This window comes from Onychostoma macrolepis, chromosome 03 (genome assembly GCF_012432095.1).
Source record: "Onychostoma macrolepis isolate SWU-2019 chromosome 03, ASM1243209v1, whole genome shotgun sequence".
NCBI classification, from domain to species: Eukaryota; Metazoa; Chordata; class Actinopteri; order Cypriniformes; family Cyprinidae; genus Onychostoma; species Onychostoma macrolepis.
The window spans coordinates 32,134,093-32,158,349 of NC_081157.1; the positions used below are offsets into that span (position 1 = coordinate 32,134,093).

Consider the following 24,257-nt stretch of genomic DNA (forward strand, 5'->3'; position numbering starts at 1 on the left):
CCCACACGCACAAAAGAGGTTTCTGTAATATCTTAATTGTTACTCATAGACGGCAATGAAATTAAATGGAGAACTAATGGAGACTTTTGCTTTTTGCTTTTTCTCAGATTTTTCTCATAAGAAAAAGATAATGGTAATCTCATATGTCAGAAGAGCTTCAAATAATGTGCTCAGTTTGAAATAATCAGAGATGTCGACATGAACTCATATTTCAAAAATTTGATGTAGGCTATGCTGTCCACGTTAATTTTACTGCACTATACGTCTGCTGCATATTATCTCATAATTTAAATTTGTCAGGATTTTTAGGATAAGCACAAATGTGTGTGTGTGTGTGTGTGTGTGTGTGTGTAGTATGTATGTATATATGTATGTATGTACACTCTCAAAATAAAGGTACAAAAGCTGTCACTGGGGTGGTACCTTTTCAAAAGGCACAGTTTTGTACCTATTAGGTACACTTTAAGTACTAATACGTACCTTTAAGGTACCAAAATGGACACTTTAGGTACAGACATGTACCTTTTGAAAAGGTACTGCCCCAGTGACAGCTTTTGTACCTTTATTTCTGAGAGTGTATGTATATATATATATATATATATATATATATATATATATATATATATATATATATATATATATATATAACATAATATAAAGCCAACAAGCTCAACCTGTTTACCACTATTGCTCTTTAGGATTAAAAAGGATTATTAAAACAAGGTGAATTAAACACAAACTGAGAATTTGATTATGTCCCCTGAACTAAGTGTAATATTTGTGCATTAAAATATTTCTCTTGGCACTTTTCTCTGAACAGCTAAACAGTTTTGTTTACTTTATTCCAAAAAACATATGCACACAAATATAAGAAAGAAAGTACTGACAGCTCAGGAACTTTATCCATTAATTTTAAGGACATTTCCGATAACTCTAAAACAATGCAATGCAATGTAGTGTAAAATTCCAAATACTGGTAAAACTTGAAAAATAAATTCCTTTCAGAACATTGTGCGCTATTTTTACTTTGAGTCATTCATTTTATTATGATTAATTTCATTATTGCATGGTATTTAATTCAAAGGTTGTTTGTTCACTGTGTGGTACTCAGTATAGTGAGTGAGCGAATAATAAGTGATTTCGTTCTCAGATTTGTACTGCCTCATGTTGCATTTAGTATTACTGCTTCTGTTGTTGTAGTGGATTTCTCAGCTGCATCTGTATTTACCATAATCATATGCCGTTCACACTACAGTCCTGTCAGATGCTGTTACCTTCATTTTATTTTATAGTCAGATGTATTTTGGCATGAGGTTGTCCTCCTTGCTGTTGGAACAGAACTGAAGTGCGTGTGTGTGCAGTGAAGGTGGAGATTTATTGCAGAGAATCCTGCAGGGATCCCTGATTCTGTTTAATTCAGAAAATACAGGCACTTTAGGATTTAATATGACACACACGCTGACACGTTTATTGACGCAAATACAAATTTGAAAGGAAACTGAGAGCTGGTTTGTTTATTGCATTTGACAAAAAGCCGTTTGAAAGTGCATTAGTGCTTGAGAGAGAAGGAGATCTTGATTATGTGGATGGTCTTAAGGGTGTTTTCACTTGCAGCATTGATTAACAGTGTGCTGCGTTTTCTCCCTCAGTTTGGTTCAGGTTTGAAACCGCATCAAAACAACTGAGAGTTTGCCATTTGTTGGCCAACAGTCAGAATTAAAGTATTTATGAAAGCTCAAATGTATTTAATCTATATGGAAAGTATCAGCAGTTTACACATTTAGATATCTGTGCTCTTACCTGCAGCAATGTGTCACATCATTCCTTACCTTCTGATCTGTATTTACTCATATTTGCCCTTATCTATTTTTTTGATCTTAAAGAGATTCCCTTTACAAAATTCCTCATATGACGCAGTCAAACCTCATAGCAGATTCATGTTCGCGTTATAAACTCAACAAGAAAGAAACGTCCTCTCACTTTCAACTGCTTTCATTTCCAAACATGTAAATATTTTTTAATATAAAAATTTAAACTAGTTTACAGCTTGTTCAGTCATAAACTGAACAAGTTTCACAGACATTTGATGTGTCCACCAGCTGGAGGCCTGGAGAAGTTTTGAAATGCCCTGACATTTGTGCTTTTTTCAGTATCTTAAAAACATATTAATGTCTAAAGTCTGATTACACTGCAATCAGCACAAACTGTGATACAATAATACTGTATGTGAGCAGCATGAATGAATGAATACAGACATTTTTTTCTTGCTGAGTTTGTAGGCCTATAGCATTTAGTTTAGCATTGGATACATGAAAGCTATATGGCTATGTGTCTTTGTGTGGATAAACAAGCTCTTATTTTATAGATGTATGTATGTATGTATGTGCGTTTGTGTATGAGTAGCACCCGGACTGCTCTCTGTTGTGGATAAATGACCCCATTATAGTTAAACTGGGAGGGGTCATCTATCAGCTCAACTCGGCCCCTTTGTGCTCAGACACTGTCTGCAAAGGGACGGACACAGCACTGCTTCTTTGCCTCAGCATTTGTGTGTGTGTGTCTGAGCTTTTACTGCTTTTATGAGTTTTATTTTTATGTGTATTAGCTGATTTGTTTTTGTTCACTTTTCGTGAATCAAATCTAGTTTAAATCTAATATAAACTTTTCTAAATGTTCCTAAATGAATGGTTAAAACAAGAAAAAAATTATTGTTTATTAACTGTAAATCAAGATATACACTATTGTTGAAACGTCTAGGGTCGGTGAGATTTTTTTTTCTAAAAAAACAAAAAACTTTTTTCAACAAAGATGCATAATTGGATACAAACTGGCAGTAAAGACTTTAAAAAAAAAAAAAAAAAAAAAAAAAATTGTAATTCCATTATGAAGGATCATAAGACTGGACAAATTAATAAAATTGTAATTCCATTATGAAGGATCATAAGACTGGACAAATTAATAAAATTGTAATTCCATTATGAAGGATCATAAGACTGGACAAATTAATGGAAATTTCAGCTTTGCCATCACAATAATAAATTATATTTTAAAATATATTACAATAAAACAGTTATTTTAAATTATTATAAAACTTCACAGTATTACAAATTTTGTTCTATTTTGATCAAATAAATTCAGCCTTGTTTTCTTTCAAAAACATTAAAATATCTTAAGGAACCCAAACTTTTGTACGATGTTTTATATTCTCTGAAAATAATATTATAGTATAGTAAATTTGTCTAGTTTTAAATATGTTCAGCTTTAAAAAGGGAAAAATACTGATTTATAAGCAGATTTATTTCAGTACAGAGGAGAATTGATTTGATGTATGGTGATGCCGCTCTGTGGATGTGTCCTGCTCTGCAAACCAGCTTGCCAGTCTTTCCCCAGTGCACCCTGGGAGCTCATTACAGGTGTCTCTGAGCTCGTGAAACACACCAGGATGCATTTGTGTGGATCCTCTTCATTAAATACTACAAAATAACCAGAAACATCTGACAAGAAATCCACAGATGTGCGATTCACCGTTACTGTATATGCTATAGTGAGGCAGACTGTTTTGTTCTGTGTAATTGTTAGCGTCTCTGTCTGTTTGTAGAGACACATCCATAGAGACTTGTTTGTTTGTGAGTGATTTTCCTGTCAATGCATTGCTGTTTTTCCCATCATTACACAAACAGAGAATCAGGTCCTTTTTATCTGCCTTACTTTCTCACCCTGAGCTGGAGCAGTGAGTGTTGTTGGGTACAAACTTGGGAGGTTTAGGTGCAATTTACTCTGGTTGGAGGAATTTGCTTTTGGTTTCTCCTTGTGAGTTAGTAATGTCTGCCTTTTACATCATGCCATTTAAAACGCTGGAAATCTCTCTCTTACTTTGTCATTTAGAGCCGTAGTCCACGTCACTCCCAGTCCACTCAGTCAGGTTTGGCAGACCAGGCGTCTAAACTGTCCTTCGCGTCTGCTGAGTCTCTGGAGACCATGTCTGAGGCCGACATGCCGCTGGGCTTCAACCGCATGAACCGTTTCCGTCAGAGCCTCCCACTGTCCCGCTCTGCAAGCCAGAATAAACTACGCTCTCCAGGTAACATATACACACAGTATCAGTCTACTGCTCTCAGGAAATCACTCCCTTTACCTGACACTCAAATGACTAATACGCCCATGCCCACATAAACGCAAAGCATTTTAGCAAAGATGCATTATATTGAACAAAAGTGACAGTAAAATCATTAATAATATTACAAAATACTTCGAAATGAATTCTGTTCTTTTGAACTTTCTGTTCATCAAAGAATTCTGAAAAAGTATATCACAGTTGAATGATTTCTGGAGGATCATGTGACACTGAAGACTGGAGAAATGATGCTGAAAAATCAGCTTTGTCATCGCAGGATTAAAATGGAATTTTAAAATATATTAAAATAGAAAAGAGTTATTTTAAATTGTATTAGTATTACACAACATTCCTGTTTTACTGTGCTTTTGATCAAATAAATGCAGCCTTGGTGAGCTTTAAATTTGATTAAAATTCAATTTAGTAATTTTCCAAACACTTCTCTTCTGTTAAGGCCTGTAATGCCCCACAAAGCCCATAAATAATAGAAAATTAAACAACTTCACTAGTGCCTCTCATTCATCCAATCGACTTTCTGTAACTTTCAAATGAAATGATTGTTTATGAATCTCTTCTGAACTGTTACTGCATAACCAATTTAAATTTAACTCTAAGCCTCTTGAGAAACTATTTCAAAACAATTTCAGGGCGCAATTCAAAATCAAAATGCTTTGTTAAAATGTAAACATCATCCCAAAGGTTATGCAGAAAGTTACTTGAATGTTTAACAATCAAGTATTCATTATGATAAACATTTCCTTGTAAATAACTCGGGAGTACAAGGACAGTTCAAGTTGCAGTCAAATTAACCTCAGGAAATATCTGTGCTATTTTTAATAGTGATGTGACAGAGTGCTACATTACTTCTTTTAATGTCACATTGCATCACAGTTGAGTGAGATGACACCATAATTAAACACATTCTGCTGTTGTTCATTTGTGGTGATGGAAAGTCTGATTCATTCTGTTGAATCACTTTGTTTGAATGGTTGGATGTTATAAATGAATCAGTGGGGGTAAAAAAAAATAAAAAAACATGTGCCCCACAGTTCTGGTTTGCTTTTGGCAGAGGATGACATTTTGCTGTCCTGCAATTAGATACTGTGAAATGTTTTCTACTTGTTGGTAGTTAATAGCAGTGCTTTAATTACAGCAGTACAATGCATTCAGATGAACTGACCTTTGTTTTTCAGCTTTGGTTTCCATGGTGCAAAGTATCTCTTAGACGTGATACAGTGTTGTTGAACTTTTATAGCTGAGTGCGTGTTAGCAGCAAGCGCACAATATTTGCTGAAAGTGATTCGGTTGGAGCTCTTCCCCACAGAGAGATTATTGTCCCATCAGCAGGAATTTTAGGATCACCTGCTGCCCCGTTAGGTGAAGTGCGCCGAGATAAACTGACTAAAACTGATGACAAAAAGTCTGCAGGAGGAGTTCAGCAGCCCTGAACGAGAGACTTGCTGTCGCTGACATCCCTCCTAAAATCTGTCTGTCACTCTCTCTCACAGTGGTTTACAACACTTAAAAAATATTTATGACTAAATGTATTATTTATGCAAATGAATTGCATATAAAATTTACATGTATTTGGATTACACAGTTTTAACATAAACAGACAAATAAACCTAATGTGATGCTTGTCACACTTAATATTTGTCAGTCACACATAAATAGAACAGATAAGCAGCAGGTAAGATTTCTGCACAGTTTATTATCAGCAATTTTCATCTATTTGATTTTATTTAAATTTTTTCTTCTAAATGCATTCATTCAAATTGCTTAAAATCTGCATAAATCTGTTCATTGTGAAAAACATTTGAACTCATTCCATTAGAATAGAATGAGATTTATACATAGATTTATACAATAAATAAGCTTTCCATTGATGTATGGTTTGTTAGGATATTTGGCCGAGATACAACTGCTTGAAAATCTGGAATCTGGGGGTGCAAAAAAATCAAAATATTGAGGAAATCGCCTTTAAAGTTGTCCAAATGAAGTTCTTAGCAATGCATATTACTAATTAAAAAATTAAGTTTTGATATATTTATTGTAAGAATTTACAAAATATCTTCACGGAACATGATCTTTACTTAATGTCCTAATGACTTTTGGCATAAAAGAAAAATCAATAATTTTGACCCATACAATATATTTTTGGCTATTGCTACAAATATAACCCAGCGACTTAAGACTGGTTTTGTGGTCCAGGGTCACATATGTGAAACAAGCCAAATTCAATTAGTTAAAATGTATTAGTCAGAAAGTAACTGAATTTATGTATTGAGAATAACTATTGTGGCTTTTTGAGGTTAAAACACATTCAGTTTATTAATACTATTACAGAAATCTTACTTTTTTCTTACCTCTTTCATTTATGTATGACTGATGATAAATACTGTATACATCACATTAAGTTTGTTAGTTTATGATAAAACTGCGTAATCCAAATAGATGGGAGTTTGATATGCCATTCAAATACATACGGTAAATCTCACATTTAGCGTATGGTGGAGCGTATGCTTCACCATTTTCATCTTCATCATGGTGGTCTCACCTGCCTTTCTTCTTACTTCTCTCCTTCTCTCTCCTCAGGTGTCCTTTTCCTGCAGTTTGGCGATGAGACCAGACGTGTTCATATCACTCACGAGCTCAACAGTTTGGAGACCTTGCACGCACTTATCGTGCACATGTTCCCTCAGAAGCTGACAGCAGGAATGCTGAAGTCCCCAAACACGGCCATCTTGATCAAAGACGAAGCGAGGAACGTCTTCTACGAGCTGGAGGACGTGAGGGACATACAGGACCGCAGTATCATTAAAATCTATCGCAAAGAGCCCATCTATGCCTCCTATCCTGCAGCACATCTGGCCAACGGAGATCTCAGGGTGAGATATTCCTCCTGCATTCAATGATTCAGCTGTTTGCCGTCTTACATTGTCTCAGCATGGGCTTATGGGTAAAAGGCGCCAAGCATGATCCAGATTTAAAGAATGTTTTCTTTCCCAAGTCAAAATACGAAATCACAAGGTTAAGGATGTAGATCGCAGTATGTGGCGAGATGAAAGGCAAACCTAACCTTCAAATCAACGTCACGGTCCTTTTTGTGTGTTAAATATTTTAAAGGGAAGTACCCGTTGTTTGATCCATTGAGCGACGTCTTTCAGATTCGGATGTTTTTGAACTCGGAGGTTTTTGAATTATGCACAGTTTTTGGCATATCACTTGGGAGTTTGTTTCACTTTGTGAGCTCGCTGTGCTACCACAGGAGTTTGATGTGGGTTGACTTTGAAATGCAATCATGTTGCGTCACTTTGTTGATCAAATGTTCTTTTTTTTTACCATTTCATACCTACTGCTATTAGACATGAGTCTCTCAGCTAACATTAGACATGAGGCTGTTAATGTATGCATATGTTTCTGTTTATTGTCTGTTTGTGTGGGGTGTGCTGTATGTGTGTACACTGATGTCTGAGTGTTTGTGTGTTTTTTATAGAGTGTTATCAGAGTTGGGAAAGCAGAATGGGTTTTCACTCATTTAGACTTAAATCAGTGTAATTAATTACTGACTGGTTGCTTGTATGATAATGGGATGCTAAAGATTCACATCCATAACAGATTTTTGTTGTAGCAAAAGGTTATTTAGTATATATTTAAGACCAATAATTGTTTACCCACTAAAACAGTCACTTAATTCAGGGATTTTCAAACTTTATTATGCCAAGGACTACAAAATATGATGATCCCCTGTGCAGGACTGTGTCATAAAATATAAAGGCAGTTATATATTTATTTACTTATAAAAAAAAATTAGGTGTGGTATTACAAAGACAACATGTTTCTGACTAATTTCATGATTTCTAATTAGATAGAATAAAACAGTAATAATATTATTTTAATGTGTTAAAAATGATCAAATGAAACATGTAATTAATTATGCACTTTGCTAGTCCTAAAATAAAACCTCCTAGCACTTACTTACAGCACCCTAGGACCCAGTTTGAAAATATTACCCTGGTTTCATTACTTACGATTCCCATCTTAAGTGTTTATGCAATTTGTGTATTTGTGTGTGTGTGTGTGTGTGTGAGAGAGAGAGAGAGAGAGATTGTGCAGGTTTTTTCAGTTTTCGTTTAAAAATAATTAATACTGTACAAAAATTCTATACACTCTAAATTGGAACTTGACTTTTTTTTTTTAAGGTTAATTGCTGCTTTCATATTTTAAATAAAATAAGAGGTTCAAAAGTGGCAGCCTGCAGTGACAAACTCATTGCACCTTTTGACCACTTTGAATTTGTTCAAATTGCCACTCGAGTTGAAACTCCACAGCCCTTCGCTGTTTGTGTGTGTTTGAGTGAATATATATAAAGCCCATTTCTCTATCATCAACAGAACTCTAGACAGAACATGTCAACTGCTCCCTGGAGTGTGTACTTGCATTTATGTCAGTGTGTCCGTGTATGCAGGCTAACAAGCTACATCCCTGTAATGCTTCAGTAAGTTCGACTACTCTCAGAGTAGGGGAAAAAAGGGAACAGAGATGTAGAAAAAATATAAAGAAAAGATGGACGAGTGCCTTAAAATAAAATAAAAAACAAGCTGTGGAATAAATGCAAGTGAAGTGACAAGCAGATATAACATTTTTAGAATGATATGCAGGATGAGGCAAAGGAGAGGTGAGAATGAAGAGAATGAAAGATACTGAGACGCAACAAGGCAGAAAAAAGGATCTATTAGATGAGTGTGGGTTTCCTGGTGTTTGTGAATGGAGAGTTTAAAAGCTCTTCCTTCTGCTCATTGTAGCTTAGTAAAGTATATGCGCTCACTCAGAAGCGCTGGTGAAATCTGAATACAGTGTCATGTAATCCAATGTTATGCCATAGCTTTAGCTAGGCTGGGTGAAAGGAGTGAATAGGGTGAATGGAGCTCCCCGGAGTTGAATTACAGACCCATGAAAAGAAAGAGTGTGAGAGAATGGAGGCAATGAGTCTAGAGCTCTCCTCTTGGTTTCATGCTAACCTCAGAGGACTGCTCTTGCTTCGAGATGTTTGATTTGTCAGCAACTCATTTTCACTTTTGAGTGATTTTTGGCAAATATCCACTTTAACACTTTTTTAATTGACTGTGATGTCAATTTATTTAATTTATCAAATGTTTATTATTATATTAATTACATATTATTATTTTTATTTATTTTATATATTTAAAAAAAAAAAAACATTCCGAGTAACAGAAGTTAATAATTATTTCTGTAAATATATTATATAATATATTTAAGTTTGCACCTTTGATCTATGTAATGCACTTTAAATGTTATGAACATAAATGTACTCCCTTCACAGAAAGACATCCTTTAATCATTTCTATGTTCATTCATTCAATTTTTTTTCTTCGATGACTTTGACAGATTATTTATATAAATTATTATTTTCTCTGTTTTATTTTAGAGAGAGATGGTTTACTCATCACGGGACTCGTCGCCTACCCGTCGCCTCAACACTCTCCCTTCCTCCACTGCCTCGCCCTCCTCCAGCTCTCCTTCCCGATCCCGTCTCTCCTACAGTGGAGGTCGGCCCCCCTCTTTTGCTGGTCCGGGTCACCCTCACCCACAGGGTCCCCAGCATCCGTCCCACTCCCACCACCCTTCGCCCTCTCACGGACAGGCTCAAGGCCTAACCCCCTCCTCCTCGGCCATCCTGGAGAGGCGTGATGTCAAACCCGATGAGGAGATGTCTGGTAAAGGCATGGTCCTCCTGAAGAATGAAGGACTTTATGCTGATCCGTACAGCTTGATGCACGAGGGTCGGCTTAGTATCGCTTCTACTCAGTCCCTGGCCACCATCGCCGACCCCTTCGGCTTCCCGGTGTCAGGAGGTCTGTACCGCCGAGGTTCGGTGCGGTCTCTCAGTACATACTCAGCTGCGGCACTTCAAAGCGACCTGGAGGACAGCCTGTATAAGCCTGGAGGTTCCTTATACTCCGATACCTACAGCAGCTCCACGCTCGGCATGGGCTTTCGTCTGCCGCCCTCCTCCCCGCAGAAGATTCCCGATGTGCAGCTGAGGGACAGGGATTCGTTCACTGGGTCTCCCAGCCGAGGGTCGCCTGTGAGAACCACCTTCCGCAAAGATTCAGCTTCCTCTTCAGTGTTTGTGGAGAGTCCGAAGTCCAGACCCAGCTCCAGTTCTGAACCCCTAGGAGATGGGAGTAAGGGACCTGGATTTGGGTCGTCGTTACCTGGGGGCGAGACGGACACACGGTGAGCACTAACAAAAGTACATGTAGGCAAGGCCTATATAAGTTTATTTATATAGCACATTTCATACACAGTGATAATTCAAAGTGCTTTACATAAAAGGAAGTGAAAAAGTCATTAAAAAAAAAAGTCACAACAATAAAACAAGGAATTAAAAAAATAAAATAAAAACAAGATATGAAAATTGATTTAAAAAGAATTTAAAACAGTTAAGAATAGAAAATGATTATACATAGTGCAATCATGTACATGTATGTGAGGTTATTTTTTTATTTTTTTATTGACAAACACATTTTCATGGACAAAAACTGAACGTCAATCTACACACCCTTAACATCAATTAATAAACAGCATTTCGAGGGGTGAGAACCAGAAAGGCGTAAGTGACATTTTTGGTGAAATGGAGACATATACATCAAATGAAAGCTCTTAATGAGCTCTTTCTACTGGCAAAAGTACTGTCATCCATGAGTGTACAAATTTGTATTATAAACAATTGAAATCAGTACACAAAGTCAGATCAAACTATGGTAGAATTTTTGTTTTGGCTCTCCTGTAAAGTTGGTGAAATGTCACTTACGCCCTTTTGGTTCTCACCCCTCGATTTATTATTATGCAAATGCAAGAAAGAAATCCTTATTGAAGGGATAGTTCACCCAAAAATGAAAATTCTGTCATTAATTACTACCCCTCATGAAGTTCATCTTCAGAACACAAATTAAGATATTTTTGATGAAGTGGGAGAGCTTTCTGACCCTCCATAGACAGCAATGCTCGTTCAAGGCCCAGAAAGGTAGTAAGGACATCATTAAAATAGTCCATGTGACAACAGTGGTTCAACCTTAAGGTCCTTGCACACTGAGTCCGAAATTTTCTTTTGCGGGTTTTTTCGTATTCGTCATCCTTTCCTATCAAAATGCTTGCTACGGTTACGAAAACGCAGAATTTTTTTTTATGACAGATGAAAGTTTCGGAGGCAGTGTGTAAAAATGATTGAGAGACAACGCGAGATCGTATTTATTTTTTATTTATATTTCGAACAAGAATTTCAGACTCAGTGTGCAAACACCTTTCATTTTATGAAGCTACGAGAATATTGTTTGTGCGCAAAGAAAACAAAAATAACAGACTTTATTCAACAATTTCTTCTCTATATACAGTATACTTTTGAAAGTAATTATTTAGGAGCATATGTTATTGTTGTTTACTTCATGGTTACTCCACATGCATTAAATATATTAATATATAGAGTACATTTTTAAGAACTTGGCACATGATTTAAACAAGCTTTTTAATATCTTGTTTGCCTTATGTTATTTATATCTTTATCTTATTTATTTTTGGCATTGTCTTTTCATTGGGAATTTCTGGGATGGTGTGGCACATTTTTTAAAGATACTGGATTCTTCTTACTCGGACTTCTTCCAAATGTTATGATCCAACAGCTAAACAGTTTTTACTCTGTGCTAAGCTACACCTACTCACTAGAAAACAAAACCTGTGCCCGGGCACTGGCACTTTATTATTGAGAGATATTGAGTGATGCCCCGAGGCCAGGGGTGTCAAATCCTGCTCTTGGAGGGCCACTGTCCTGCAGAACCCAGTTAAACAAACCTGTACCAAAGTAATCAAGGTCTTCAGGATTGGGAGAAGGTAGAGCTAAAGTCTGAAGGACGTTGGCTCTCCAGGACCTGGATTAGACACCCCTGCCCTAGATAGTCCACTGTTAGGGGAAATGTTGCTGTCTTTGAACAGATATGACTGCCAGTAATGGAACATCTACTACTGCAAAGAGAAAATCTACTACTACTACTACTACTACTGCAGTCTTTAAGAGAAAATTTAAGCAAAAAACCCTGGGAAATGTATGTTAAAAAAGTATACACTTATAAATTTTTTGTCTCTGTCTCGTTAGCAGGGATCGTATGGAGGCAATGGAGAAGCAGATAGCCAGTCTGACTGGACTGGTTCAGAGCGTCCTAACACGAGCACCAGACAGTGACAGCACGTAAGACATGACTACATCCACAGAGCCATCTATGATCCATTAACATGGAACCAGTGCCAATCAGATGCTCACTTACATTGACAACCAACCTATAAAAGCCATCTCACTCATACAGGCTTCTGATAAGTCAGTCACAATAAGCATCTGACATGTAAAGACCATTGTACATGGTACACAGTAACTGTGAGTTCACAGTTCAACTTATTTTATGGAGAAATAACATTATATGGAGAAATAAATGGCATTTTGTAGTTTGTAGTTTTGTATCGAAGCAGCCTGTGGTTTGTTAGCATTGAGCTAAAGCAGTAGTGAGTGTTGTTGTGCTCTCTCGTGTATATGGAAAACATATGCACCTAAGAATGTGTACCATGTAAAATGTCCTTGACACTAAAAAACAGTTTTACACAATACATTCAACCATTTCACACATGCTCAGTGTTGTTATCATGGTACCGTTTTGCTGTCATGCGGTAATATCCTGTGTTCTCTTGTTTGCTATATAGCCATTGGCTTTTCTTATGTTTCATAAGCTTGCAAAAATGTCTTCACTTGCTGACTGTAAAGTGCTTGTATTGTATAATTGTGTGTGCTGGTGGTCTTTTTTGTCCTGCGATGGCCATGAATCTCTTTGTACCCGATGCTTTGATGTTGCTGGACATTTATTATCATTCATATTCGATGCGACAAGTCATTCACATCAACTATTTTATGAAAGGAAATGAATAATATTTAGATTCTAACTTCAAAAAGAGAGTTTTGAAGAAAGCATTGAGTAGAGATTATAAGATTATTGTACAAGTAGGGTGTTTCATTCAGATTAGGTGGAGTTTGAGATAGAAATGCCAGATGTAAATCCTATTGATTAGATAGTTTTATTTTTTTTGAGTGTATGGAAAAAAGTCAGATAATCACAGTGCAAATCTGTGCATTTTGGTGTTAAAATCCTTTTGTGCTGAAATATTTGCTGATAATTTACCCTGGTGTAAATAGGCCTTAAATATACTTTTAAGTGAGAGTTCTTTGCTGAACTTTAGATGTTATTAAAGCCAGTGACGTGTGGTTAAGGATAGTGTTTAAATTGTTTTGGAATATAAAAATAGGTAGGTCAGAATGAAGAATAGTAGCATATTGGATTGTATAGCTCAGTTCTAATACACCACTATTCAAAAGTTTGGGGTTGGTAAAATTGTTTAATGTGTTAGAAAAAAGTCTCTTTTGCTCACCAAGAGTGCATTTATGATCCACAAATACAGTAATAACAGTAATATTGTGAAATAATATTACAATTAAAAATAACTCCTCAATTTAAATATATTTTAAAATGTAATTAATTCCTGTGATGCAAAGCTGAATTTTCAGCAGTCATAACTCTAGTCTTCAGAGTCAAATCATTATAATATGGTGATTTGCTGGTCAAGAAACAATTCTTATTACTATTAATGCTGGAAACAGTTGTGCTGCTATTTTTTTTTTTTTTTTCAGGATTCTTTGAATAGAAAGAAGTGAATTTGATTATAGATATCTTTACAGTCACTTTGGATCAATTGATCTCATCCTTACTGAATAAAAGTAATAAATAAAATCTTATTGACTCCAAATTTTTGAACAGCAGTGTACATGGTTTAACACAATTGTTTCATATGTTAAATAAAGCTGTGTTACTCAAAGGAATTGTAATGTGTGGAGATAGTAAAAGGTGCAATAACAGTAGCATAATATAAGATAGATAGCGAAACCATTTGTTAGCCATAGAGAAGGCTAGTGCAGTGGTCGTGTTAGAGTAGTGCAGTGTCAGTGTAGTAATAGGTGCTGTAGTACAGTAGTAGTATCATGGCTGTATGATCCTCAGATGCGGCCTGCTGCGTCTCTGCATGATGGCGGGCTGCCCTCCGGACCAGGGGGCGGACTTTTCACGGCCCTTCCCTTTCTCTTCCAGCGAGAAGACCGAATCCACCAGCGACGGCTCCGCCACAGGAAGTGAGTCCAGCTACTTCTTTATGGTTGTTCAGAGCAGTTGTGAGGCAGGCTGTAAAACTAATGTCTAAAAAACTGCTGATCTCAAACAGGCCTTTGACGTATTAAAACAACCAGACACGATTCTGCAGAATGCACTTGAATGAAGGACCCTACTTTGTTTTCACTCCTTTGTTCTTCTTTGTCAGAATAACCTTGATGTTTTCACGGATATTGCTCAATGCTCCTTTTTTTGTTAGTTTTCAATTTTGTTGCTTTTCAAATCCGTAACGGTTGTCCTCAGAGAGCGTCTTCATCAGTGGCCAAGCCTTCAAAGGCTGCAGCCAGAGTTTTGATTTGCTAGATTTGTCTTTGAAGGTTCTTCACGGTTAAGAGAGGTGAGTCTAAGTCGACTCTCACCTCAGTAAAGGACCATCGAGAGAGTTTCCCATGAGTCCTAGTCTCCCCCTTTGAATCTGATCCACGACAAGTCCAATTCAGCACTCTGCTTCTTTACTTTATTATGGTTATTTAGTTAACTGCAAGCTGAAAGCTTCTAATGTATGTTACAGCTGGCCGGCTGAAGAAGAAAGGTAGCCTTGTCTCTGCTCTCTCATATTTAATCTGTCTTTCCTGGTGTATGTAGTGGGCGTGCTTGTTTTTATCTATATGAAAATGTGATCCTTCTGTTTATTTAAAAAGATAGACCACCCAAAAATGAAAATTCTGTCATCATTTACTCACCCTCAATTTGTTTCAAACCTATATGAGTTTCGTTCTTCTGCTGAACACAAAATAAGGTATTTTGAAGGATGTTGGTCAAACATTTGATGGTAGCCATTGATTTCCATAGTATGGATAAAATACTATGGAAGTCAATGGCTACCATCAACTATTTGATTATTCACATTCTTCAAAATATCATCTTTTGTGGTCAATGGAAGAAAGAAACTCAGGTTTGAAACAACATGAGGGTGAATAAATAATGACAGAATTTTCTTTTTTTTTGGGGTGGACTATCCCCTTAATGCCTGATCTCACTGTAGTTTTCTACTGTATCTCCTCTGTGGCCTGCCTGCACTAGATATTTCTCTCCCTCAGTCTGTTTTCACTCCTGAACTTAACACATTCACACGCTGAAAATGAAGCGTGGGGAGGATGTGTTGGTTTTCTCATTTCCTGAATCTTGGGGAATCAGTACATGTACCCTTTTGTTAAAAACAGCTGACTGGAGAGTGCTGGTATCTCTGTATTCCTCACTAACAGCATGTTCCTGAATGGGTTCTGGCGGTGACAACACGCTTTGTGTGTGTGTGGGTTAGTGTATCTCTGTCTGAAAACACAAAGAAGGATGGGTGTAGAGGAAAAGTCCTTGATCTGGTTTCTGGAGATCTTCCTTCCCGCAGAGTTTAGCCTCAATCCTAATCAAACACACCCGATCCAGCTAGTCAAGGTCACTTGATTGAATTTACAGCCAGGTGTGTTGGAACATGGCTGGAACAAACTGTGTTCAAATCCTCCTGGGAAGTTCCTCCTTACAAGTTCGGAAATCATAATTATGACATTATGAAGTGATTTTGCTCAGAATAAAATAGACTCGCTGGGCAGTTTCATATTTCTTTCTCTTTATTTTCACTTGCGGACTAAGACAGAAAGCTTTTAGAGCTAATGAAACAAAATAAAGAGCAATAATGAACATTAATTGTGTATTTACTGTTGTGTTTTATCACTCCATGCTTTCATGGAGAATGAGAAATGTACATTACTTGTTACATTCCATGCCTATAGTGTAAAGATAATGCAGGTGTATTCATTAGTGCTTATCTACGGATACAACAGAAAAAAAAAGAGCTTTTCATTGTTTCGTTTTGGATATTGTGTTTTCAACTTGAAAGTGTGATATATCCTAAAAGCAATTACCTAACTTGGCTGTAAGAGCTTCCCAGGTGGACTTGAATCCAACATTATCCTGCATTTCCGACTATTAAATATGACTTTATGTTTGCATTAAACTTTTAAACACATTTGTTGTAACATGAAAGCACCATAAACTCTGTTGTAAGGTCGATCTCCAGGAGCAGGACTAAACAATGCAGGTGTAGATGGGTAAGTGCAAACTAATTCGTATTTGATTGAGTGCGTCTTTCAAGCTCACAGTGTCGAATCTTTGTCCTGTGTTGTGGTTATTAGCGCTGACTCCATCTGCCCCGCTGGCACTGATGCCTCCGCCTTCATCTGGAGGCTCTCAGGCCTCCACCGTCTCCAGGCTACAGATGCAGCTCCACCTGCACGACCTACAACAGAACGCCACCGATCTGCGCAAGCAGCTCGCACAGCTCCGTAAAATGCAGGTAAGACGTTACAATCTCGTGCATCTTGACACACCGCAGGTAACTGAACAGGCATGACGTGATAAAGCGGCATGTGATAAATCACATTTCTTCCATGCTAATCTGAGTTTTTGTCCTCACCGTGGGTGACCATCAAAAGCGTAGCATGTCAAGACAATTTGTCACCTGCTTGGTTTCTATTTTCGACACATCGCACGCTAGGTAGTAATTTCATTGGGGCTGCTCCACATAGCTGGTTATGAAACTTTAAATCAAACTTCAAACTTGTTCTGATTGTGGCATTTAGCTTTCAGGAAGTCAAGTTAAATCACATTTATTTATATAGTGCTTGGTATAATACAGATTGTGTCAAAACGCAGCTTCAAACTAATAAACAGGAAAATATTAGTGTTAATATTGCAGAATTCCTGATGAAACAAATCCAATTTCAGCTGTAAGCAGCTTTATAAAAGACAATAGTTAAATGTTGATTCCATTTAGTTCGGTAACAGTGTAAAGGTTGCAACGTTCATCAGTTATGAAACAAATCCAGTTCAGCTGTAAGCAGCTCTAAAGAAGGCAATAGTGTTAATATTCAGTTCAGTTCAACGTTGAGGACAAATGTTTCGTGAACTTTGTAAATTCTCTCCTACTTGGAGAGGTGTCACTTTTCGATTGACAACAACACTCATTGCATCAGTGCAAATGATCACACATTACACAAAATACTGCTCCAGATTGCTTTCATTTGATAGCATAGTTTCAGTCATAGAAACACACACTATTGGAAAAGTTAGAAAGTCAGACATTGTCATTATTGTAAGACCTCAGTCTCAAAGTAAGGAATAACTGACAACGGACAGCTGAAATATTGAAAACTGAATGCATACCTGAGATCGAAATACAGCATGATGCGAAGCCAATTACCAGTTACTAAAATTTTAATTCTTAAGCAGTTCATTGTCAATGATTCCATTTATTCCATGGAAATCACTTGTACATGTGCTTATCTCTAGACATTAGTTAAATGTAAAACACTATTTGCAGACCTGGAAATACTTCATAGCCATATTGGAATGAGTGTCAACCAGTCCGAATCGAGAATTGAACAATGCTAGGAAGTGTTGCACTAACCTGCACCTAACACTGCAAGCCATCTAGATGTTTGCCTGCTGACAGGGAGGACGATTTAAGGAGGTGATACAGAAGGTGGTACAGAAGGCACAGACGGCAGGAACAGCAGCACCGATTTGTAGTCTTCACAATATCTCACAGTCTAATTTATTTACACACAGCAGCGAAAAACAAGGAGGACGTGCTGAATGGCCTCACCTGGTGTTTACGGCAGATTTGTTGCTCCGTGTCCCGATGGTGTTCAGTGTGCGTGGTGTAGAGGAGGAAATGCATCGATCTCGGTCATGTTTACAGTTCAGTATGGAAAGTTTGCATGCGTTACCAAAGATTATAGAATACCCAAGACGTGTCATTCGTATAGTTTTGAATGGGGGGAAATGCAACGCTCAATATGACCGCTCAATCGCCTTCTGAGCCAAAGAGTCAATCGCTAATCGGTAAAGTCAGCGCCGTTGAAGTCCCGGTTTCTATAGAAACAGTCGGCATTCTGAGACGTGCGCTTAGGACTGCGCATGCGCACTGGTTGGTCTAGCCTGAGAAATAAGCTTTTTTAAATGTGATTTGAGCAAAATAAACAAAATTTAATCGTAAGCTTGGCGACCAGTTTTGGAGAAATAGATGTATCCCCATTTTAAGATAATAGGAGCTGCACTTGCGTGCCCGAGATGCGTTTCAAAGATGGCCGCTGAGTGACATGACTTGCCTTAAGGACTTTGGCGTTACACACTTGAACATCCAAACAAGAGGACTTGATGGTAAAATCAAACCTATTTGAACGTTTTTGAACATTTTCGATTGTGTTACTGATGATACATATTTACAAAAGATAGACACTGAAAATTTTGGATTCAAAATCGCTTACTTTTTACATTACAGAAAGTTTAGATTGAAATGCTGGTGTTCTGTACCTGTGTGTGTTAAATTGGGCAGAAATACAGAGAAACAGACAGAAAAAGAGGGAGAAGAGTGATGTTTGATAAGTTGCCTCTATGGGGAACAGGGAACATTCAGATACTGTATCAGTCAGAAATGTATCTGTCAAAATGTCAGATTTTTTTTTAGATATGGGCCAACTATCCCAGGACAGCAGTCGTCTCTGACGAGCAGGATGGATATAGAATCTGATGTCTGAATGGGGCAAAATGTCTTAAAAAAAATACATATGGATACTGTTGTAAACTGTTGAAATTCCTTGTACGGCCAGCTGTCAGATTATCATGGTGACATGTTGAGCAGGAGTATGATAAAGGGAAATATTTGTGTTGGTGAATGTGTGAAGGAGGAGAGAAAGGAAGGATGTGGAGGGAGCTTTAGGGAGGGCTGAAAGCCAGCAGAGAGGAGATGGCACACTAACAGTCTGACAGATCCTATTGGGTTGTGTGTCTGTCATACGCTTTCCTTTCTATATTCACAGTTCCCATAGTCTTGCAACACCTAGAAATGTGAGGGAATTTTTAAATGATTTTTTCTAGCCTCAAAAAGTCATGGAAATTTTTACAGCGGAAAATAATTTTTTCAAGTCATGCTCTGCTATAAAATTGCATCAGACATTTCTCTTTGTGAGTGCAGTGTCTACAAACAGGGATCGCACAGCAATGAATCTTCATGACTTTTCCAGTCATCCATGATTTCTAAAAATAATTTTATATGGATTGCACTCACGAAGAGCAATTTTAACTCATTAAATATTTCAAAACCAAGTATGAATAAATAAAAAAGAAAAAATATAAATATAATAATATTTTTTTATTTTATTTGTTTAATGTACAATGTCCCTGTTAACTAATATAATATTTCTGTAAATGAACCAGAATTAGCCTATTTTAGGCTAATTTTTCAATCTCTTGAGCAACAAATCAGCAGATTATAATGATTTCTGAAGGATCGTGTGACTCTGAAGACTGGAGTAATGATGCTGACAATTTATTTTAACATTTTAAAATGGTATATTACAATATTACAATTTAACTGTATTTTTGATTAAATTAATGCAGCCTTGGTGAACATAAGAGATTATGATTACATTACTTGATTACATTACTGTTCATAAGTATATCTAAGTGTGTGTGTATTTATGTGTAAGTGAGCATGTGTTCAACTAGTCATTAATTTTCCGGCTGCTGCTGTGTGTGATTCACTCCTATAGCAGGGCAGGCAATAACTCTTAATATCATACTCGATGAGATGGTATGGGCCAACAGGGATACATAGAAGAAGAGAGAGGAAGCCGGCCTCAAATCAAGTCAGCTTTTCAGTCAGCAGTGCTTTAATAAAAATTGACTGTGGAATGATAGCTACCGGTGTGATTCACGAGTTAACACCCCCATCTCAACTCTCTGAATAAACAGAGTAGAAAAACAGGAAAAGAAGCTTCTAGAGAGACGTCTGTTTCACTCAATGCAAGCAAGGAAATTTGATCTTTTATACAAAGGAGTTCACATTATTAATTTGCTTATTCAATTAGTGACCTAGAAAGAGTGCAGGATCTTAAATATTCCTTGTTATTTCATACACAATGGTTCTTCATGTTCAAAAACCTAAAACCATTTATTTCCATATGTAATTTTCTAAAAGATTTAGATTTCAATATATGGAAGATGAAACATTGTAGTCCTTATTACATAACATAAACCCTGCAGCTGTAAAGAGTCTGCATTTGCAAAAAAAAAAAATAAAAATACAATCCCTTAATGCAAAATGAACAAATAATTATAAAATATTAAATATTCTTAATTATGAAATAAAATATATAGTATATATTAAGCATAATAAGTATATGTAAGTATCAACTAGTTCTTAAAACAAGATAATTTTGCTAGAGAAGCAAACCTGAAAGCAACCTGCATAGGACATTTAAGAGCTGTTTAGCAAATATTTAGAGGGAGATTTTGGTAACACTTTCCTTAAAGCCTTTATGTATAATGCATTATAAAAGTAGTTTTAATGCATTGTAATGCACCTTATAATGCAATGCACAATCTCTTGACTAATTGTAACCACAGTTAATATATTGTAACACTTATAAATTCATTGTTACACTTTGCATTTTAAATTCGGTTCGAATTATTTATAAGTTATAACGAATCACAAGGCACATTATGCATACTTGTGATTTTGTGAAATGGTGTGATGGTGCCTGTTTGCAATTGAATGTGTCCAAGACAAAAGATATGACTTTTAGAATAAAACCACATTCTTCCCAGGCTACCATTATCAGGGGTGAGAAGGTAGAATGTGTGGACAGTTATAAATACTTGGGCACAACTATTGATAACAGATTGTGTTTTGATGTGAACACAGAGGTTTTATGTAAAAAGGGACAGCAGCGCCTATATTGTTTAAGAAAATTAAGATCATTCAATGTAGATAGGACAATGATGGAATTGTTCTATAAGTCTTATATTGAGTCGGTACTATCCTTTTCTATTAGCTGCTGGTTTGGAAATCTCAGTGTGAAACATAAAAATGCATTAAATAGAATAGTTACTCTTAGTGGGAAGATTATAGGCAAAGAACAAACAAGTTTGTCATTTTTGTTCAGTAGGAATGTTTTGAGTCGGGCCCAATCTGTGCTTCTGGACAGTGACCATTTTCTGCATCCAGTGTTTTTAATGCTTCCTTCAGGTTCCCGTTATAGACTACCAAAGATGAAAAGTAACCGATATAAATACTCGTTTGTACCCTGTGCAATTCGGCTGTTAAATGGTCTTTAAGGAATCTGTTAGGTGAACTTTATTGTATTTACTGTATTTTATTTATATATTTTTATGTATTTATGTTTTGGAATGTATTGTATGGGTCTGCTGTGCTTATGATTCTTGCTGCATCCAAATTGCCTGTAAGGGATCTTAATAAAGTTTGACTTGACTTGACTTATACTGCATTATACCCTTTAATAACCCTTTATAATGCATTATAAATAAAGTCTTTAAGTGTTACTGAGTTTTTTTTACTATATAAATAGAGAGAGATTTATATATTTGTAAGGGATGTAAAAAAAAACTGATTGAACCCATTAAGATGTCACTTTTGCAGCTTATGAACATTTAGCACTGAAGCAGAGCACTATACCCCAATTTTGGGGTGGATGTGAGTTGGAAGCCAATAAGGCAAATGCATGGAGAAGTAGAGGGGATGTTGCGACAGTCTGAGCATGTCGCGTGGGGACTGTGAGATTGGTGTCAATTGCTTTGGTGTCGAGAGCCAAGCCACTGGTGTCATGACAACTGCAGATTGCTGAGTTAGACTATTACCTGCCTGAATGCCAGAGCTCAAGACACGGCCCCTGCCCTCATCCCGTTACCTAGGAGACATGGATATGTTGAATAATGCATGAGACTCATAAATAATTCAGCTCGAGGAGGAACTACCGCCAAATGACACTAAAATCGTATCGTACACACAAACGTAGAGTGTGCAAAAACACAGTTTTTACACACTTTTCTCATTATCGGCGCTACGCAAGTGACAAAGTCCACTCTGTTTTTCTCTCAGGGCAAACAAACATTGTCTGCAGAGTGCTTACGCATCACAAAATTATGGTGATAACTGGCACTCTAACTCCCACACAACCTTCAACATGCACAAATTGAAAATACTAGAAAATAAACTCAAGGACATGGATGCGCATTCACATTAGGGCGTTCAAGAGACCTTAAACGAATGTGATCCATCATAAACACTATCAAGGATGGTATACGTTATATATGCACACACTGTCAAAGTCAATTCTATAATCTCATACCTTCACATTCAAGATGACAGCTGCATATGGTCAAAGACAGGTCAGTGTTACATATGGATACATATTTGAGTCATCTGATAGCTGTGTTGTGATGGATTGTGACAGCTGACCTTCTGTAAAACGCTCCCACACCGATACACCTGAAACGTCTGAAGACTGTAATTCATAGATTAATACTGAACATAGAAGGGCTTGCGACTGGTTGTTGTTCTAGGAACAGTAACACTATTCTAGGTTGACCATATAACATGTCCTGCATTATTATTCTCAATTTTTTGACCAAAAGCCTCTGCTGTCCAACACAATATTTTAACACCCCTGTCACATATTGGCATATATTTCCTGTATTTCTACGGTAATTATAAAAAGCTGCTCAGAAATTGCTAGTAAATTTCACAAATAATTACAATAAAAATGCTCCCAGCTTAATTGGATTTACACAGCCATACATGTTTATAATATGCATTTACGTGACGAAGGCATAGCTAGTTTATAAAACTGTAGTAACAATAATGACAGTTGGTGAAAAACTGTTTAGCGGCCTTACTCCACAATTCAGTACTACATAGTTAACAGTCTTTGTAACGTGTTTTCAGCAACACATTTATAACATTTATCATGTGTTTAGAAACGGGGTCGCACTTTATTTTGATAGTCCACTTTAGACATTCTACTAACTAAGTAACTTTGTAACTACATGTCAATTAATTCTCATTAATTTGCAACTACGTGCCTACTAACTCTCAGTAGGTTTAGGGTTAGTAGAATAAGTTGACATACTTGCAAAGTTCCTCATAGTATGTTGTATGTTGTGGACCCATCAAAATAAAGTGTTAGAAGACATTGAGCAGACAGTTTACTAATACTCTAATGACTGCTAGTTGACATGTAGTTGCAAAGATACTTACTGTTAGTAGAATGTCTAAAGTGGACTATCGAATTAAAGTGTTACCAGAAAAAGTGCCTTAACACGGACTTAAATTGGATTGTGTTTGTGTGTAGTTGCAGAACCAGGACTCCATACGCAGTCTACTGAAGAGGACCGAGACAGAGCTGAGTCTGCGTCTATCAGATGCGTTGAGGAAACAGGAAGACCCTCTCCAGAGACAGCGCCTCCTAGTGGAAGAGGAGAGACTCAAATACCTGAACGAGGAGGAACTCATCATACAGCAACTGCAGTGCGTCTCTCACACAATATGTGCTGTAATACTGCAGTCTGAGGCACTAGCTTAGTGACACTGCTGCATAATGTGCAAAAAATAATTTCCCAGTTATTTTTATTGCACAGATTCTCATGAACTCATACCCGAAAGTGAATAAATGCATGACAATGAGTCATAGACAGTCTCAGTTAAAGACCTGCAGACCCACACCTCAGCGTTAGCCCGTACAAACAACGGACAGCATCTCATTGATTTATTTTCTTCCAATTAAAAGCAGCAGGGTGACTAAATCCGCCTCTTCAACTCGCTGCCAGATCAGTCGTGTTGCTTTTAATTGATAGCGGTTATTAAGTATAGCTAACAGCCAGTTGATGTGATTCAATTATTAACGGGACGCTGTTTGTAACAAACCATTTTGTGGGGGGTGGATTTATTTGACGTGGTTAAATTGGATTTCGAGTGTAAACACTCCGACTGTGTCTCAGTCGTTTAGTGCTAATACACCCTGCTGCACTGACACTTATTCAAATGCGTGCCGACGCCACAGTGCAGG

General features: G+C 37.0%; 1 protein-coding gene across 18 annotated transcripts in view; it reads left to right on the top strand.

Moving 5' to 3' along the window:
• Positions 1-24,257, top strand: part of srcin1a (SRC kinase signaling inhibitor 1a) — a 124,055-nt gene that overhangs the window by 85,649 nt on the left and 14,149 nt on the right. For 12 of the 18 annotated variants that reach the window (XM_058768742.1, XM_058768759.1, XM_058768746.1 and 9 more), the window contains 8 exons: positions 3,886-4,081; positions 6,710-7,002; positions 9,564-10,375; positions 12,288-12,380; positions 14,230-14,357; positions 14,906-14,926; positions 16,524-16,684; positions 23,544-23,719. In XM_058768742.1, coding sequence (XP_058624725.1) covers positions 3,886-4,081; positions 6,710-7,002; positions 9,564-10,375; positions 12,288-12,380; positions 14,230-14,357; positions 14,906-14,926; positions 16,524-16,684; positions 23,544-23,719 — 1,880 coding nt within the window. The remainder of the gene's footprint in view (positions 1-3,885; positions 4,082-6,709; positions 7,003-9,563; positions 10,376-12,287; positions 12,381-14,229; positions 14,358-14,905; positions 14,927-16,523; positions 16,685-23,543; positions 23,720-24,257) is intronic. The other 6 variants (XM_058768761.1, XM_058768750.1, XM_058768749.1 and 3 more) reach the window with 5 other exon arrangements.